General features: G+C 40.3%; 2 protein-coding genes and 1 non-coding gene across 6 annotated transcripts in view; 1 reads left to right on the plus strand and 2 right to left on the minus strand.

Moving 5' to 3' along the window:
- The window catches only part of mtbp (MDM2 binding protein), a 28,806-nt gene extending 24,310 nt beyond the window's left edge, over positions 1 to 4,496 (minus strand). The window contains exons 1-6 of the mRNA XM_068735757.1: positions 4,333 to 4,496; positions 3,886 to 3,969; positions 3,695 to 3,768; positions 1,455 to 1,603; positions 1,048 to 1,106; positions 178 to 322 (exon numbers count right to left, since the gene is read on the minus strand). Coding sequence (XP_068591858.1) covers positions 178 to 322; positions 1,048 to 1,106; positions 1,455 to 1,603; positions 3,695 to 3,768; positions 3,886 to 3,969; positions 4,333 to 4,399 — 578 coding nt within the window. The 5' untranslated portion in view covers positions 4,400 to 4,496. The remainder of the gene's footprint in view (positions 1 to 177; positions 323 to 1,047; positions 1,107 to 1,454; positions 1,604 to 3,694; positions 3,769 to 3,885; positions 3,970 to 4,332) is intronic.
- trnat-ugu (transfer RNA threonine (anticodon UGU)) lies at positions 2,533 to 2,604 on the plus strand. Its single transcript has one exon. It is a non-coding gene; the product is annotated as a tRNA-Thr (tRNA).
- A 595-nt stretch (positions 4,497 to 5,091) lies between the features above and the next one.
- zfat (zinc finger and AT hook domain containing) lies at positions 5,092 to 17,689 on the minus strand. 4 transcript variants are annotated; one of them, XM_068735854.1, is made up of 24 exons: positions 17,526 to 17,689; positions 16,129 to 16,287; positions 15,460 to 15,609; positions 14,918 to 15,043; positions 14,568 to 14,681; positions 14,326 to 14,448; positions 14,143 to 14,210; positions 13,598 to 13,686; positions 13,334 to 13,417; positions 12,883 to 13,031; positions 12,232 to 12,323; positions 11,876 to 12,024; positions 10,902 to 11,799; positions 10,210 to 10,336; positions 9,880 to 10,112; positions 9,547 to 9,628; positions 9,190 to 9,309; positions 8,251 to 8,424; positions 8,038 to 8,126; positions 7,736 to 7,874; positions 6,856 to 6,962; positions 5,905 to 5,992; positions 5,647 to 5,744; positions 5,092 to 5,569 (listed from the first exon to the last, which is right to left on the minus strand). In XM_068735854.1, exons 1-24 carry the CDS (start codon positions 17,542 to 17,544, stop codon positions 5,369 to 5,371), a joined length of 3,678 nt encoding a protein of 1,225 aa, XP_068591955.1. In that variant the 5' UTR covers positions 17,545 to 17,689; the 3' UTR covers positions 5,092 to 5,368. The 4 variants fall into 4 exon arrangements, with proteins under 4 accessions (XP_068591955.1, XP_068591954.1, XP_068591953.1 ...); XM_068735853.1 differs by having other exon boundaries at positions 13,334 to 13,420; positions 15,457 to 15,609; XM_068735852.1 differs by lacking the exon at positions 17,526 to 17,689 and having other exon boundaries at positions 15,457 to 15,609; positions 16,129 to 17,426.
- Positions 17,690 to 17,970: the final 281 nt, after the last annotated feature.

The raw sequence follows: 17,970 nt of genomic DNA on the forward strand, positions 1-17,970 counted from the left end.
GTGTGTGTGTGTGTGTGTGTGTGCGCACAGCCCAGTGAATGTACAGGTATCCTGTTTATACAATGACGTTAGGAAGGTTCTTTTGTGTTTGCATATTAGATAAGTTTGAACGTGACGTCATCATTTGATTTGTGCAACTCCAGCACTGTAGCGCATGTGTGTTTGTCGTCTCCTCACCCAGTGGTGTGCTGTGTGATGACAGTGATCTCAGCAGCGTGCCAGAGGGACATGTGTTTGAGTGCTCCCATCAGAGGCAGCATGTCTTTAATAGGAGGGGACTGCTCTGCAGAGCCCAACAGCAGCACATCCAACAAGGCTTTACCTGTGGGGTGGGGGGGGGGGGGACAAACCAAAGAAGAATTCCTTAAACTTTTCCAGTCTTTTTTCTGTCTCGATAGGATTTCCCGAGGGGTCAACAAGAGAATGGCTGATCCACTGACACTATCTTTGGAAGCCTGTGGTGACTCCAGCTCCAGATGGAGGGTGACTAAGAAATGCTCCTTAAGACAGTGAAAATGAAGTGAAAGCAAATATCACCGCAGGAGGCAGAGTCACAGATAAGTAGTCAGAGCAGAAGTATCCCATCCTCCCAGTGCTGAGTGCATATTCATCACATAGAGTAGGCCACGCTCTCTACAAGGCTGCAGCATGCAGACATTCAAAACCTAACTGCTTGAAAGTGGACTGGATCCTTGTCACACAGTGAAGAGGTTTTAATTCCTTGTTATTGAAACTCTCACTTGAGACTTTGTTTTGTGCAGCAGACTAACATCTTCCTCTGTTGCCCTATAAGTAAACTAGACATTTGTTGTTCTCCTAACTGGAGGAAACTGGCGAGCTGTGCTGTACAGATAATGACAACACCCAAAATCATCTGAGAAGTAGTGTGTGGAATCATTTTGGATTTAACACCATGGATTAAAAGAGTGTGCCTTCGAATTAATATGAATGAATTCAACATCTTCACAAAATGATAACATGACTCACAACTGCTGAGGAAAGTTCTGTATGAAAAGAAAGTGAGTGCTGTGGATTGGTCAACAGTACCTGGAGGTGGCAGCTTGTCTGACAGTAGATGAAGTCCTTCTGCAGCCTCCTCCAGCAGCCTGATCAATAAAGACATTCACATCAGAAAGACCTGCAAGCCCACTGGGCAACATGTAACACTTTGACTTTTTGAGACACATCAATAATATTTTCTTATAGTGTATAAAAAAATAAGTAAGATATAAATCAAGATACAATATCAAATTGTGTCTTTCCACTCACTCATTAGGAGGGGAATATTCAGTATCATCAATGATTTAGTTTACTATTTCAGATAATAAGTTACTATGAGTTCACATAGAGGATTTACACACATGCCTGCAACACAGAGCGGCAGCGAGCAAAACAAAAACAAGAATACATTCAGTATCTACATAATGAAAAAGTAGATATGATCTGACACTCACTCGGTCAGTGACGGCTGATCAGCCTTTAGCTCCGGTGCCTCCTGAGCACTCAGAGAACGGAGACATGACTCCACAGCAGTGGGCTTCTCCTCTTCACTCTCAGTTTTCTGATGGCCAGTCCCCGGCTCCTCCCAGTCCGAGCTGCAAAACTACCAAACAGGTGATAGAGATTTGAGTATGACGACAGAATTACAGCCCCAACTCCAAATACATTTACTCCTGAAAATGTCATGTCCCCTTGTTTTAGTTGTAGTGTAGTACTAGGAAAAAATAAAGGAATACTTCTATCAGCATCATTCACATGAGTTCAGCTGGTCAACATACAAGCGGATTAAACTTTATTGACAGACTGAACAGCTATACCAACAATTGGAATTCATCAATATGTTGCAAACTTGCCATAAAGTTCTGTGTTTTGCAATTTCAACAAAACAGAATTAGGTGTATGATGGCTTTGGCAATTTCTTTGAGCAAGTACAACAGCAGTTTATTGCTATGGATTCAATGAAGCTATCTTAGCATCAACTGAAACGAGTGCTTCAGAAGATTCAAGCATTACTGTAAATTGACTTTACTCATATTTACTCTTCTAACTCCCCCTAGTGGTGAACTGGGAGCACTTCCAAAATAATTACATCTGCTAATTCATACAATATCGCTGCATTTCCTAGCATTTTGGGTAATCTTTGCAATTTCTCCTTTAGCAATGTTCATGTTTGGCACACAACAACAAACTATTAGTTGTGTGTGTGTGTGTGTGTGTGTGTGTGTGTGTGTGTGTGTGTGTGTGTGTGTGTGTGTGTGTGTGTGTGTGTAAAGACCAGCAGCAGCTGAGACTGAAGAGAACGCACTCGTCTGGTCATAGAGCTGCCTTAAGGACAGTTAAGGAAAATGTTTGCCCATCTTCATTTAGATCAGCTAGGATAGTGTATTGTTGCATCATGTGAACAGTTTCTGCATTCAAGCAGCTGGTGCTGCATAACAAAGCTCAGGACACACCTTTAACCTGTTGATCTAACTATGTCCCACACCCTGGGTTGCTCTTCATAACTGTGATCTGGTTCAGTAACTTCTATATGGCTCTATAGCTCAGTGGCAGAGCACTGGTCTTGTAAACCAGGGGTCATGAGTTCAATCCTCATTGGAGCCTTAATTATTATACTAGTTACAAATAATTACTTAAATTATAAAAAAGCATAAATACAGTGTTTTTATGGCATTATCTCACTGACTAAAGACACACATGGAGGAGGTAGTTTATCTGTAATTGTCTAGTGTTGTAGGAGCTCAATGGAACCAACTACATGTTATTAAGGGGAGACACTACAGGCAAAAACACAATTTTTGGACTGATAAATTATGGAATTTTGGACAATTTCAGTCCATAATGTCTTCTTTCAGACTAGAGAAAAGAAAACATCCGAAATATACATTTATTTGTTTAATTTAGTCCTTTGTCTATTTGCGTGTCTATTCGCCAAAAGTTAGCTTTAGATTAAATCAACAAATCAATCAAGCTTGCACACAGCAAATCTGTGACACATGTAGTTTTGTTATCTACATTTGAGGTAAAATAATTAACAGGCAATTAAGAAATGAAGATTAACGGAGCAGTGTGACCTCGTCCAGAGTTGTGTCAAATGCCTGACTTCTCAGTTAAACAAAATAAAAAAAAAGAAGAAAAACAAAGATTTTGCGTTAATGTGTTGCGTTGTAGAATTATTGAAGCTGTGGCACAAACATTATTCTACTTCTTTCTGTAAACTTGATAAGGGAAGTAAAGGTCAGCATATTCAACCCCTGTTTTACTTTTCTAGGAGGAACTTATGTTCTAGGATTGTGTTCTAACAAAAAGGTTGTGTAGCAGAGGTACAACTGATAAGCAATAATTTCCAAATGTAGACTATAACTTATAGTATACATATATATAGGATAAGATTCAGAGTCATGAAAGTCTAGCAGTGAGAGAGTTCATATGGTTGGGCTTCTATGTATTACAATTAACTCTTCATGACAGGAGCTCTCCATATGATTAGGACCACAAAATCAAATCTACCAAAACTAGCATACTTAATGCTGACTTAATTGTCTCATGTATTGAAATCTGAAGTATTTATTCTATTATTTGAACAGCCTTTTCTGATCTATGGATACTTCTTATCTATGGACAGAGAGGCATTTTCCTGCATCACACATTGAAAAAGGCTCTAGACACATGTACTGTGCTTGAATCTTCCAACCTGCGTGAGTCCTTGGCAAGCCTGAAGAGCGAAGTACCACCTCTGAACCGATGGGCTGCCGCTGAGAGAACAAGCTGGGAAAACACACAGAGAAAAGACAAGAGGTGAGGAAAGTTGTGGAATAACAACAGCTCCCGTGAGGAGGTCAGACAGGAGGCTGAACGATGCCCACACTGCTAAACTCACTGCACCTGGAAACACGGAGATCCCTCTCGATGATTCCTGAGCGGAGATGTCCACAAGTCTGTCATGCATCTGCTTTACTGGCTCCAGACCTGTGGAAATTGACAAGTCAGTAACCAGGTTTCATCACGACCAGGCTAACGTCACTGTATAGATGTATAAATAGCACCTCCTGTTAGCATGGGTTAGCACATTATCAGTATAACGATATCTAGACTAACATAATATATCCTGTCAGTTACCAAAGTCTTAACGCTGAGGGACTAACTTTACTAACATATCTTTATTTACTGTAATGTTTAATGCTACAAAGTAAATGTAACGTATGTGACATAACTCTCAGATGTAACCTAAATATAACTGCTAGTGTTAACCTAACGTATCAACACACTTTTTAAGCTACAGGCTAACTAAACTAAACTTGGTTTAGCAGCGTGGACGTTAGCTAAACTTACATGAGTACTCCTCCGCCAGGTCGTCATCTGTTTGGCAAAATGATACAACCAACACGTACCGGTCCATGTCATGTAAGTATTAGTATTTGCACCATTAATGTTTGCTCGGAGTGAAATGGGAAATGTGAACAACAATCTTTGTTGTTCACATTTCTGTCTGTCAAATTTCCCACCGGTTCTTGTTCCTCTTCTTCTAATCTTTGTATTGTACCAGCGGTTGTCAAAAGACCACACAGCGCACTACCGCCACCTACTGGACTGAGACTGAACTACGACTAGAAATGTTAAGTCAGAATCTGTCTCACTATTCATCCCCTTCAACACAGAGTGCATTCATATATGTTGTATTGGCAATCCCATCTTAACATGTCATTCATGGTTTTAAACGAACTAAACAAATTGTAGTTAATGTGAAAATTCTCAATCACATAGTTGTCTAAATAATCTTTCTCCCTGAATAGTTGTCCATCATGTTAATCAGGACCAAATTCGAACGCATTCAAAGTGTAGTAAGGCTATTTTATGGTTTAAACTTTTCAAGCTTTGATGATATTCAGACATTAATCATATCTAAATTAATGTAATAAAACACATTTTGCAGTCTATGGTATCATTTACCAGGAACATGTGAATATACTGTATTCAAAACAATATGTGTTGCTTTGTCTCATATCAGATTGTCACAAATGTCAAATAAGTGTCATAATATGAAAACTGTAACAAACTTTTAAGGAATTCTGAGTAAAAACTGAACTGAACTGATCAACAACAAGGGTTTATTCAAATATACTTAAAATACAAAATATGTCACATGATCACACAAACAATTATTGCACTTATGGTTTTCATAATCATGAAGTCACTGAAAAATAAATCTGATTAAGGAAATTCTTAATGACCACATGGAAACATTCACTGAATCCTGAAAGCATTGCCCATTTGTACATTTTATGTTACTTCTCTTTTGTAAACAGATCTGCTGACAGTGATCCCCCTCAGCGCTGATGAATCAGCAGATGTTGACATGCTGGCATTACTAGTTGATTTCTACAGTGTGTTCCTGGACGTAGACGATATAGTGGTGAGTGTTTTCTCCCTGAGTGAGGACTGTCAGGGCCTCCAGGCCGTGTGCGTCCTCCACAACCATCACCTGGTCACCAGTTAGATCCCCGTCTGCATTCACCACCATCAGCTGGTTTGTGCACTCACCGACCTCCTGCTCGTCAGTCACCTGCAACTGCAGCCACAGCTTTACGTCAACACTTTGTTGTAACCACTCATAACCTCCTGAGTACGTGATGTGGTGTTGTTTACCTGTTGTACAACGGTGACAGTGCCTGGAGCCATGGCGACCATGGAGGTGACGGCGTTGTGAGTCTCTGAATTGAATTCGGTGATCTGCTGGATATCAACTGAACATAAAAGAGACACTTGTTGTTATGTGTGACATAGTACATGCAAGCAGGAAAAAATAGATAAAAAAGGTTTGGTCTGTTGGTTTCTCTGTATCGACTGTATGTTCATCACTGGTGCTGTTGTTGTTGTTGTTGTTGTTGTTGTTGTTGTTGTTACCGTTGTCCTGCAGGGACGCTACAGATACTTCTGTCAGCTGCTCTTCATCCTCCACAGACACGAACTGGGCCTCTACCGTCTCCCCCACCTGGATATTCATACAGATTATGTATTATCCTGAAAATACTGATGCTTTGTTGAACAAAAACGATTAATACTTAAACTATATGCTGACATTGTCAAGCTAGCAAGTTTTTCCAGTGGGATTCCAATTTCTGATATTTTAGCAACAGTTTTTAAGTTTCTTAATCAGAAATACGATTTTTAGTGACAAGAGATTGCGACAGAAACAAGAAAAAGAGTCTCCATCCATGCTTGCAGCTCTGTGTGGCTGTACTTTAGGCACAGTGTTGCTTTGAGCTTAATGCTAGCATGCAAACATGCTCACAAAAATAATGCTATCATGTTGATTTATAGCAGGTTTACCATCAAAGTTTAACAAGCTTACATTAACTAATTAGCACTGAACACAACGTACAGCTGAGGCTGATGGAAATGTCATTAGTTATGCAAAAGGTTTGATCTTAAACCAAAGTATTAAACAAAATTCATTTTTGACCTGATGATGGTGCTAAAGGCAACGTCAGGGTGTCACCAAAGTGGCAATTTGCCCTGTGGGGACCATGAATGTACTGGATGTACTCTGTACCAAATTTTGTGACAACCCATCAACTAGATTTTGAAATCCGAATACTCAAACCCTTTCATGGAATAAGTGAACAAGTTGACCCTATGATGGTGCTGAAGGGAAAAGTGATTAGAGTTTATCCTCTGGGGATCCTGAATGGCTGCACAAAATGTCATAGCAATCCATCCAATAGTTATCCAGATATCACAGTCTGGACCCAAGTGGTGAACCGACCCACAGACCAACATTATCATCCCCAGAGACACGTCTCTAGCATGGCTAAAAATGACCGTATCTAGCCTGTTCATGTGAAAGATGTTTACCTCCCAGGTGCTTTCCACCACTTTCAGGCTGTGCTTGCTCTTCAGGTGGCGGTTCAGCTCCCACTTGGTGCCATAAACAAATTCACATTCAGGACACTTCATACCACCTAAATACAGGGACACACACAAGCAATGTTACGTCATGCAGCTGAACACGCCTTTTGTTCTGTGCTGCTGCAAGCTTAAAGTAATCTTAAATGATTTCCCTCCTACATTACATTACATTACATTACATTACATTACAGTCATTTAGCAGACGCTTTTATCCAAAGCGACTTACAATAAGTGCATCAACATTGGTAATCAAAAGAACTACTAGTCACCAGAAGTCATAAGTACATTTCCTTTCCCAAACAAGCATCTAAGAGCATGAAGCAGAGCATAACTCAGAGCCAAAGTACAGTGCAGAAACAAGAATAACAGTTAGTGCTATTAGTAGTACGAATACAATAAGTGCAACAAGCTAGTATGAAAACAATAAGCGCTAAGTGGAAGGCTCAGGGTAGCACTTCCTGAAGAGGTGGGTTTTCAGCCTGCGCCGAAAGATGGGCAGCGACTCCGCTGTCCTGACGTCAGTGGGAAGTTCATTCCACCACTGTGGGGCCAGGACAGAAAACAGCCGTGACCGGGTCGATCGGCCGTCAGGACCTCTGAGCGACGGGGCGACCAATCGCCCCGAGGCAGCAGAGCGAAGTGGTCGGGCGGGGGTGTAAGGCTTGACCATGGCCTGGATCCTAGCATCACATAGATTCTCACTCCTGAGAGTCTTCACCATAATGCCAACCACACTTCAAATATATGTATGCAGTACATATGTCCTAGTGTGGTAAAATGTGACTTTAAAGAAAATGACATAGCAGTATGAAAGCAGAGATCAGACCTTGCTGTTTCAGAGCATCAGGGTTAGGCACTCCAGGTCCGGCATTCTGATATTTCTGATCTGGGTGTTTCATGTTGTAGTGTCGCTTCAGGGGACCAGCGATGTTACAGGAGTAGTGGCAGTGGGCACAGCGAAATGGCTACATCGATAGACAAAAAGTTAATACCAATCATAAAGCTGTACGACAAGATTACAATTGATATAACAATGGATTTTTCTAAACAACTTGTCAATCATTTTTGTCAAAACAACGACGTGACATCATGAGTGAAACGTGTGTGTGTGTCTGTGTTTATTCTGACCTTAAACTCAGCGTGTTGCTCCATGTGTCTGAGCAAGGAAGGTTTGGAGACTGAGGTGAAGTCACACTCTGAACATTGAAACCGCTTCCCTGAACAAATCAAATACTAATTGTCCTTATGTTTATCATCGCTTTGTACTTCTTCAAATTCTTCTACTCAAGCAGAATAATGAATAATACCATGGATTATAATAAATACACATAGAACACGTACCTTCATCAGAGTGGCTTAGTCTGTGGCTTTTGAGCGTGACTTTAGATTTGAACTTTTTACCGCACAGATCACAGAGGTGACGTCTCTCTGTGTTGTGTCGGTTCATGTGAGTCTTCAGGTTACTCCGGCTGCGGCCTGCATAGTCGCACACACTGCAGACGTATGGCTTCAAACCTACAAAACAGGGACACAAGTGTGTACAAAAGTTAAACCACATGAGACAGCAACAAAAAGATTAAAAAAAAAAAAAAAAGACTTTTAGAGTTAAAGGGTATAAGAGTGTGAAGAAACGAGATGGTACTTTGCGAGGTGTTGGACATAACAAATGTTGAATGAAGGTGATTGGCCAAGATAAGATGGACCTTTTGATAATAAAGTTTTGTTTAATAGTAATTGCATTATCTGTAGTTTAATAAAATAACATCATAATGAGCATACTATGCACTGCAGGTTTTGGCTGTGCTCACTTAGACCTTCATCAACACCTGTGCTGGATTAATGTCTGCCAGCTTCCTCAGCTTCTGGACAGATGTAACTTCAAAGTGAACAGCTCATCAAGCTATGGAAGTGTTTAAGAAGGAACTGACAGGAAGAGGAGTAGACTAACAAGTCACTTCCTCAAAACAAAACCACATGCATCACAGATAATGTAGACATGGTTTATACTTTTGTGTGATGCCAGCAGCATACAAGGAGACAATTTTATCATCACTTCATATGTGACTTGACCAACAGGCCAATTTCCTTTTGCAACACATGCAGTGTGTTTTGAGTCGGTCCATCCTCCTGGAGTGCAGCCAGGAGAAAGAGAGACAGATGGAACCTCAAGTAACTCAATAATCAAGCAGTGAAATACTGTGCACGGTCATGCACGGACCCATATGTGTTTCTCCACACATGTGTGTATGCGTTTGTGTTAAAAGAAGAGGAATATCACACCTTGGTGGACCCAGATGTGCCGCTGAAAGTCACTGCTGTTCTTCAGGAAGTAGGAGTCACAGTAGGGACACTTCTCTGCACGTTGAACCATCAGTCCTTTGCCCTGCGAAGGTAGTGTGTCTGTCCAACACATGCATGCAAACACAAACGCACAAAGTGAAACCGCAACCTTGGAAAGTGTATTAAACTTGGTTTCAACAGCTATTTACTTCAGTCAGGTGTCACACAGTCAGCACAGTGAAGAATGAACAAATGGTAATACTCACATTGATTTTAAGGACAGGTTTGAAACAATCATTAACAGGTAGTGTGTGTGTTTTGTCCATGTCTCTAGATATATATCTATGTATTCTTTACCAGGGTGGGATGTTTTGATGTGGTGTTTTAGTCTGTGCTCTGGATAGCTGTGCTGGCAGACAGGACAAGTCACACTCTTCCCCTGTATACAGCAAGAAGATAAAGGCATTAATCAAGACAAATCTCACCAATAGAAATCAAGAGTCAATGTTGGCATACCTTAATTTAACCAATTTAAAAAGCTACCTCGAGTGTTCCATTCTGCACATACATTACATTCTACTGCAGATCAACGAGAATATTGATCAAACGCATGTCAAGTTTAATTGAAGGTACACAAGACAAGAACGTGGAGTTGATTTATAGTTAATTTTCCGGGTGAAGGCTGGTTACCTGTTCCTCGTGTGTCCTCAAATGGGCCTGAAGTTTGTATTTGTCAGGTGTGGTGTATTTACAGCCAGGGTTCGTACAAGGCAGCAGCAAACCGCTGTGCTTCTGGATCTGGTGTCGCTTCAAAGAGCTCTTGGTGATGGACGAGTAGCTACACTTTGAACAGTAGTGCGAGTGCTCCTTGGTGTGTGTGCGTACATGGACGTTATAGTGGACTTTGTACCAGAACAGTTTACCTGTGCAGCAAAACAAAGGACAATATTTAACACTCAAGCCAGATAGACAAAAAAAACAGAATCTGCCTCCTCAAGGGGGTTTCATCATCTTCCTCACCGCAGTATTGACATTCCAGGTCTCCGTAAATTTTCCTGAGCCGTTGGAAAGACTCCATATTGAGCCGAGTCTTTTGAAGTGATGAGATCACCTGCTGGAACGCACTCTGATGGAAAACCTCCGACACCTGCCGGCAGAAAACAAAGAACATGTCAGACACGCCAGGAGCAAAGCTGCTACCTGAGGAGAAGATGAAAAGATGATTTAAAGTTGAATTCATAAGTTTCAGAAATATAAATGAATTAATAAGTAATATGTATTCTGATTAAATAATCAAATAATTAGACTACATCATGCTCTTTATTGAGCGCAATCACTTCCTGTCATCGTCATTTCTATACATGGAGAAGGATGTTATTTTGGATGGATAATCAGATTTGGAGAACATAATTCAGATGTATCTGTCCGCTAATGCCAAAATAAAAGTAATGCAATGTAAAAGATCAATTATTTGATTTTTAGTGCTAATATTTATTACATATTAATTGATCGACAGCAAATTAACTAACCCCTGAAATGTGAAATTCTTTGTCAAAACATTATATCAGATTAAATATCTTTCGGTTTTGGATTGCTGGTTGCCAAAATGATTAATTGAGAAAATAATTAGTAAATACTTCAATTATGAAAATAACCGCTATGCAGCCCTAGCTGACATTATTGCCCTTCCTGAGTACCTGTAATTAACTTACACTTTCTGAGAGTGGAGCTTGAGAATCGTCCCCTGAAGGTGCTGACGACAAAGGTGTCTGTGTGTTCTCATCAGCTGGTTGTGTGTTTTCTTGAGTCCTATTCTCCACCAGAGGGGTGTGACTGCTCTCTGGTGATAAGAACGTCTGTGTGTCGTCTCCAGCTGCAGGGGTGCATGTGTCTGCCGTGTTGTCCTGTGCCTTTTCCACAGCTGTTGCTTCATCCCGTCTGTCAGAGGGAGGTGTGTTTTCTGTAGAAATAGCTTGATGGAGCCGATCTTGGGAACCTTGCTGTTCGCTTCCGTTTTCTAACTCTCCTTCTTTTCCCGGCACATCTTCTGCTCTCTCACCCTGAGATTTTGCTTGTTCTTCCTCTTGCTCCCCAGCTTCGCTTGCTGCTACTTTCAGCCGCTCCACTTCCCCATCTCGGCACTCCTCCCCTCCGACACCATTTCTTCTACCCTCATCACTCGTCCTCTCATCTTCACCCTCCTGCTCCATCCTTGGATCTCCCTTCACCCCCTTCTCTGCATCTTCCCTCTCCTCGTCCCCCCACATGCCTCCTCCGGGCTGTATCAGATAGTAGCTGCTGTTGATACAGTCTGTGAAGGCATGCTCCTGGTCAAGCTCCTCGTGAGACTCTTTCAAATGACTCCTCAGTCTCTGGGAGCTGACAAACTTCCCGTCACACACACAGCACATGTATAGGAAGAGGTGCTTCCTGACATGGGCGGCGAGGCTGGCCATCTTTGTCGCAGCATGATCACAGATGAGGCAGGCGAAGGGACGCTGGGGCCCGTGGACCAGCAGGTGGCGCTCCCGCTCCAGCTGGTTCTTAAAGCGCCGGTTACAGGTGGGACAGTGGTAGAGGAGCTGTCTGAGGCCCTGACGAGTCTTCAACCTGAAACAAGATGAACAGATTAGAAGGGCAGGTGTGTCTGAGAGTAGATAGGAAAGTAAAATAATGTAGATCAAACCTTAGTTGTTGGAAGGTCTGGAAGATGGCAGGGTCTTTCATGTTATGTCGCTTCTCAATGTGTTTCAGCAAGTTCTTTACATCAGAGTATTTTTTCTCACAGAAGCTGCAGTGCTGCTTCACCTTCAGATGGACTCGCTCTATGTGGACCTGCATGACCAGAACCACAGAATTACTGCTGCAACCAGAAAAACAGTGCAGCTGCAACCTGAATCTACATCTGGATGTAGAAACCAGAATCACAAGAGAGTTCACATTGTGTCTCAAATCCTGCATGTTAATACAAATTATACTAAGGATATCACAGTGTAACTAATACTATTAAAAACAGTAAAAAAAAAAAGGTAATAAAAGCACCTTGAGGTGTCCTGGGCTGAGGCAGTTGAAAGGACAGTGCTGACAGCTGAACTTCTCTCCTGTGTGCTTCCTCAGGTGAACATTCAGGTTGGCTTTGAAGGGAAACTTAAATTAGTTTGTAACTGCAAGTTTTATAATTTTGTTATTTATTGATTGCAGAAGTTACCCTGCTCTGCTATACGTTTTACAAATACTTATCCGTCCAATAATTTAGTGTTACTTGTTTGTCACTGTTGTTTTAACTCAGTCTCTTCTGGATTCTATGGATGATACTTCTATAATGAGAACGCATTCACCAACTGAAAATTTGCATAACCGTAGTCTGCCAATCAGGATGTGTCTGCTAGAGTACTTGCAGACCACAAATTCAACAAAAACTTGTGCCATCGGAATAATTTGAAAGATGTTGTAATCACATGAAATCCTACAAATATGGACATACTGTAGACACCCTGGGATCTGCTACACACCCCTTTTTCCCATATTTCCTGTCAGCACCCTTGATTAATTGATTATCTCATAGAGGCAAATTTTAAAAATAAAATCCTACAAATTGTAACTTAACCATCTTGATTTAGTCTCCCTTTTAAAAATCAAGCGTGACATTTGTGTTTGGCCTCTAAAACAGCTTCTGCGGTGAGCCTATTTTACCTTTGATGGCTGATGCGTAGTCACAGTGTGGACACTGAAAAGGTTTCTCCTGGGTGTGTGTCCTGAGGTGGGCCATCAGTGAGTGTCTGAATTTAAAGATCTTGTTACAGAACTCACAGGCAAAGATCTTCAACTGGCTCTGAAGTAGACTAGGAGACAGAGAGTAACAATATGAAGAATTTACCAGATGACCAATATCATTATAGTTGCTATTGTGGAGATTGTTGATGTTGCTTATAAAATAAACAAACTTCTTAAGGCTGCACAGATAAAACATTACAAATAAGTAAGCAGACTAAATCATTTTTAACTTCAGGAAAAACAAAGTCCAACAACTAATGTATGATAGATTGTTAGATTAGAACCAGATCTATTAACAGTAGTGTGGAGCTTGTAGTTGACCAAATTAAATCAATGTTAATACATTTAATACAAAATATTCCTACGGTACTTTGTAGCATCTTGCTTGATAGAATATTCCTGGAAGCCTCTGCTGGCTGTTGTTGTTGTTGTTGTTGTTGTTGTTGGGATCCCACTGCTGACAGGAGATAACATTGATATGTCAGACTACTACAAGTACAAACTAGCAGGGCCTTTATGCATGCATGCAGTTGATGAATCAACTCTCGTCATTACTGACAATCCGTTATCATGACCATCAAGTATGTGTTACATTGAAAGCATTAAGAGAGATGGACATTTTCCATTACGTTACCTTGGCTCCTGATCTGTTTCAGGGTTCCCCTCGCAGGCAGTGGCTTCACTTGCAAGGTCTTGTGACTGACTCTGGAAAACTGCAGACCGCTGACCGCCCAGACAAATTCAAGAAATAAACCCATGTAATATTGGGATTTATAGATCAATTAAAATCAAATAAATATTAGACAATAATCTAAAACACACACACTGCAACATTGTATCACAGAATCATCCCATTTGACAGTCAGCTGAAATGCTAAAACAATGTACATTTTAGAAATAAAATGTTTTTATTTTGCTTTTGAGCCTACATCCTAATGTAATTATTTACACAGTGGTCAGTAGGACCACTACACAAGAAGCTGTCGACAGCTTTCATAGATTATCTCTCACAAAAAGGTCTGTGCACTATCCTTAGTAAAGAAGATGCAAAGATGTGGGACGGAGGCATAAATCTCAGAACCCGGGAAAATAAAATCCAAACAGTCTGCCAGGCGACTACAAGAGGTAAGTGAGAAAGACATTTCACTATTTGGGTGAATGTTTCTGTGTATTCCTTACCTGAGGTTGGATGGCCGAAGACTCTGTCTCTGCTGAATTGTCCTCTACTGGAACCATCTTAGAAACACCTGATGAGTTGAAGGTAACACATCTTGCTTATAAACATGTCTCCCTCTGCAGTCGAGTCACTTGTTAGCCAAAGCATAAAAGCTAGCACCAAAAAAACAGCTCTTTCAGACAAACCTGGAAGTGTCTCATCTTCTGTCAGAACAACACTGATGACCGACTTTTTGTTTCCCGTTGCTAGGCCTCCTTCTTTGGAGGTGCGGCTTCGATTGGTTCTCGGGTGTCTGAAGCCGCCCACGTCTACAAGCAGAGAAGAAGAAAGCGTCAGGCCGCTGAGATCATTCATCTTTTACAAATCATCACAGATAACACCTAGCTGGAATTAATTTGAAGAAACCGTGTCCCAAACTTAATTTAACCTTTTTCTCTCACGAGTCCTGGTTTTGCTGGCTTTTGTTGCGTTTGGTTTGGATCTGCTCCCCCAGGATCCAGACTCCCAGAACCCTCGGTTCCTGCTCCACCACAGATGCTTCCTGTGAATATTTATTCTGTCTGTTAACCAGAATCACCTGCATTAGCAAATACAATAAATGTATGTAAATTATAGTCTTCTGTACTTTTTTACAACATTTATAGTTAACGCAGAGGTATTTAATAATCTTTAGTATAGGAAGGACAATTCCAAGGAGGATCCCTCAGGTCACCTCAACTTTGAATGCCTCTTTGGCACATTTTAAGTTTGCTATTGCTGATTTGTTTCACTCTTCACCATTCTCCTCTTCGTCCTCCTCCTCCTCTTCTCTCAGGCAGATGTGTTTGCGGATCTGTCGTCTGTTGCTGAACGAGCGGTGGCAGTCTCTACATTCAAGCCCCAATATCCCGTCATGGCTTTCGCCTAGCAGAGAAAAAAAAAAAAGAGTCAGAATAGCCAGAACAGGAAACACAGTTTGTGTTGCAAACTTACAAAAATCACGCGCAAAAACAAATGTAATTTAAAAGAAATAGAACTCATTGCTTAAATGCCTACACAACAATTAAGTTACTATTAAGAAAAGTTAGATTACCAACCAGGCAAAAGCCAGTTGCCCAACACACTGGCAGTACTAATCATGAGCAGATAAAACTGAGTGTGATGTCTCTGTATGTCCGTTATAACCCAGTAAGGTGCTATTCACGATCTCATCCATGTCATTTTTGTCAAGTTTATCAACTTGAATATATTATCAAATAAACTAACCAAGCATCTTCTCTTGTGCAGAGGGTGCTTATCCTACCTTCCGCATAAAAAAGAAAGAATTATGGGATTACCACCTTGTGCTGAGCTACATTGTTTGTCTCCCTCCTCCTTATTCCTTTCTTCTTCTCTTTGAACAGTAGAGTCGGCCTCGCCCTCTGTCAAATCTGTGCGCGTCTTCTTTGTCGAGCCTTTTGGTCGTCCTCGTTTTCGCTTCACTGGGCTCTCTGTGGGCCAACAAGACAGCACAACAGATAAAGAGATAACACTGGGTTCTTTTAATTAAAAAAAAAAATCCCACTAAGAGACCAAAACAAACAACGAGCTTATCCTACAAATACTTATTTTCTGTGTAGCATAAGCCTCATACAGCGTATGTCTTGTGTGTTGTTTTTATCTCCCAGATACAATGAATAACAGAGTTATAGTGACATATTGACATCTAGTATAGTGTTTATTTTTTCTTCATTTTGAATTAATTTTTCACATTTGTATTTGCTATATATATATATATATATATATAGATATATATATATATATATATATATATATATATATATATATATATATATATATATATAGATATATGTATATAAATAATAGACTCTGATGTAATTACCAGTCCAAGAATATTAGTAGAGTACTGAATTTAAATACATTGTACAACAAAGTTCAGTTCATCCTCAAATAAGTGAACGTAGTGATATTTACTATGAAATAACATGTGTGGGTTGTTGATTTCTTACCTGCCAACATCTCCACAGGCTCTCCTGCAAGAGGCTGCAGAGCAATGATGATGTCATCAGGAGGCTCCTGCCTGGTGTGCAGCGAGGAGCAATGGGCCAGCAGCTGGGCGCGACTGGGAGAGAAGAGGTTGCAGAGCCGACACATAAACACAGACCCAGCTGGGGGGACACGGAGAAGAAAGGTGGCAGAGGGAAACATACAGAATAATTGTGAGAGACAGATTGACAACATCTTGTTATTTTGAGTCATTGAACCCCATTTCCTCATCTTGATACTCCAAACAGACTGTCTTTGGCATGACAGAGTTTATTTAATCTGAGGTGCCAAACAGACAAGATCAATGAAAACTGCTTCAATAAATGTCATTGCAGAAAATTTAAATCTTAATTTTAAATGTTAATGAAATATGTTGTTTTTAATTTGTTAGTTTGTGTAGATGTCAGTGTTGAAATTGTTGACACCCCCTTTTCTTCTGTTCAAATGTATTTCTATATTGTGCATGCAACAGTAGGGAGAAAAGAGGGAAATGGAAGGGAAGGAATATTCTGTTGCTTGTATGCAGTTTAATGATAGGTAGTGGAGGATGGCATGTTTACTGGAAAACATTTAAATAAAAATATATTTTTTAACTGTTCATTTTCAACCAGTTGTTTTGCTTCTATCGTTTCACAATCCACATCTAACAGAGCAGACTGTTTGGGCTCATTAAAATAATCTAATGTCTAATAGTCTAATATTAACCACAGCTTCAGTAATCTTGTTCCCACCTGTGTAACACTGAAGGGCATAACAGTAGACAATTTAAACAATTAGGCTAGTTCTATATTAATAAACAATTTATTGGCTTTTTTTTTCAAGTGGATTTCATTTATATGGATGTTAATTCATAACATGAGACAGTTGCTAAAACATTGATATAATCCTGAATTAACAGTAGCATCAGACAGACAAATCCATAAGCAGTTATTCGGTCCATCCAGTTATCTTGAGCTTGTTAATATTTTAAGATATCAAGCTTTTCTTTTCATCATTATTATAAAAACAACCAATTGAAATATGGGCTATCATTAGTAATCAGTGCTGTGTTAATGCATTTCCTTTTTAAAGAAGGTCGATAATCTCTTCGTGATACTGTATCAAACATTCATTCTGAATGTCAATATAACGGTGAAGTGTTCTATCTGCTAGCTGTCGACCACGACAGGCCACTCTCTGCACACTACTTAATTGTAGAAAAGAAAATCTGTAAATAATATCCACGGTGAGAATAAAAAATTAAACACTCTGAAACTCAGCCCACGTTAAATACTTAACACATCCGTTTATTTTGATTTGGCCCAAACTAACATGAAGACCCGACAAACATATTCGAGTTGAAGCTAGCCAAAAGCCGTACCTGCTTTTTGACCGTCCATTCTCCCGCGTACGAACAACAAAAGAAAACTAATTTATCAATGGATTTGAGACATCATACGGCTGAACATAATAGCTGAATTCGGATTTTAGAGCTTAATTTTATATTACGCACATTGAAATTTCTGTCGAATCTGCCACATGAGTCCTTCCATCCAGCGGAAATGGACAGGACTCAGTAATGCTGTAGCTGTGAGAGCAGCGCCCTCTGTGGCAGGAGGACTGCACTGCGGCTGAGACGCGAAATACTACTACTAGTTCAGTTTTTATCAAAGAAACAACTTTTGGCTACGGATTTCTTTCACTAACATTTTTAATATGTTTACCATTGTCTTACCAAGCCTCAGCACTCATGTCATATACTTTTAGTTGTTTAGATTGAGTTGTGGGTGTAATACAGAGTGTCTCATAGAGTAATACCTGTTCCA

Source organism: Cebidichthys violaceus, unplaced genomic scaffold (genome assembly GCF_023349555.1).
Source record: "Cebidichthys violaceus isolate CVI_PGR_0920_01 unplaced genomic scaffold, fCebVio1.0.p SCAF_7, whole genome shotgun sequence".
NCBI classification, from domain to species: Eukaryota; Metazoa; Chordata; class Actinopteri; order Perciformes; family Stichaeidae; genus Cebidichthys; species Cebidichthys violaceus.

What these genes read in the sequence shown, in the direction of transcription:
- zfat (XM_068735852.1), bottom strand. Translation starts at nt 16,396, where the DNA reads ATGAGGAAATGGGGTTCAATGACTCAAAATAACAAGATGTTGTCAATC. An exon ending in ATCAAGCAAGATGCTACAAA is followed by an intron (nt 13,032 to 13,333) that starts GTACCGTAGGAA and finishes TCTGTCTCCTAG; the next exon opens with TCTACTTCAGAGCCAGTTGA. An exon ending in CTACGCATCAGCCATCAAAG is followed by an intron (nt 12,324 to 12,882) that starts GTAAAATAGGCT and finishes TTCCCTTCAAAG; the next exon opens with CCAACCTGAATGTTCACCTG.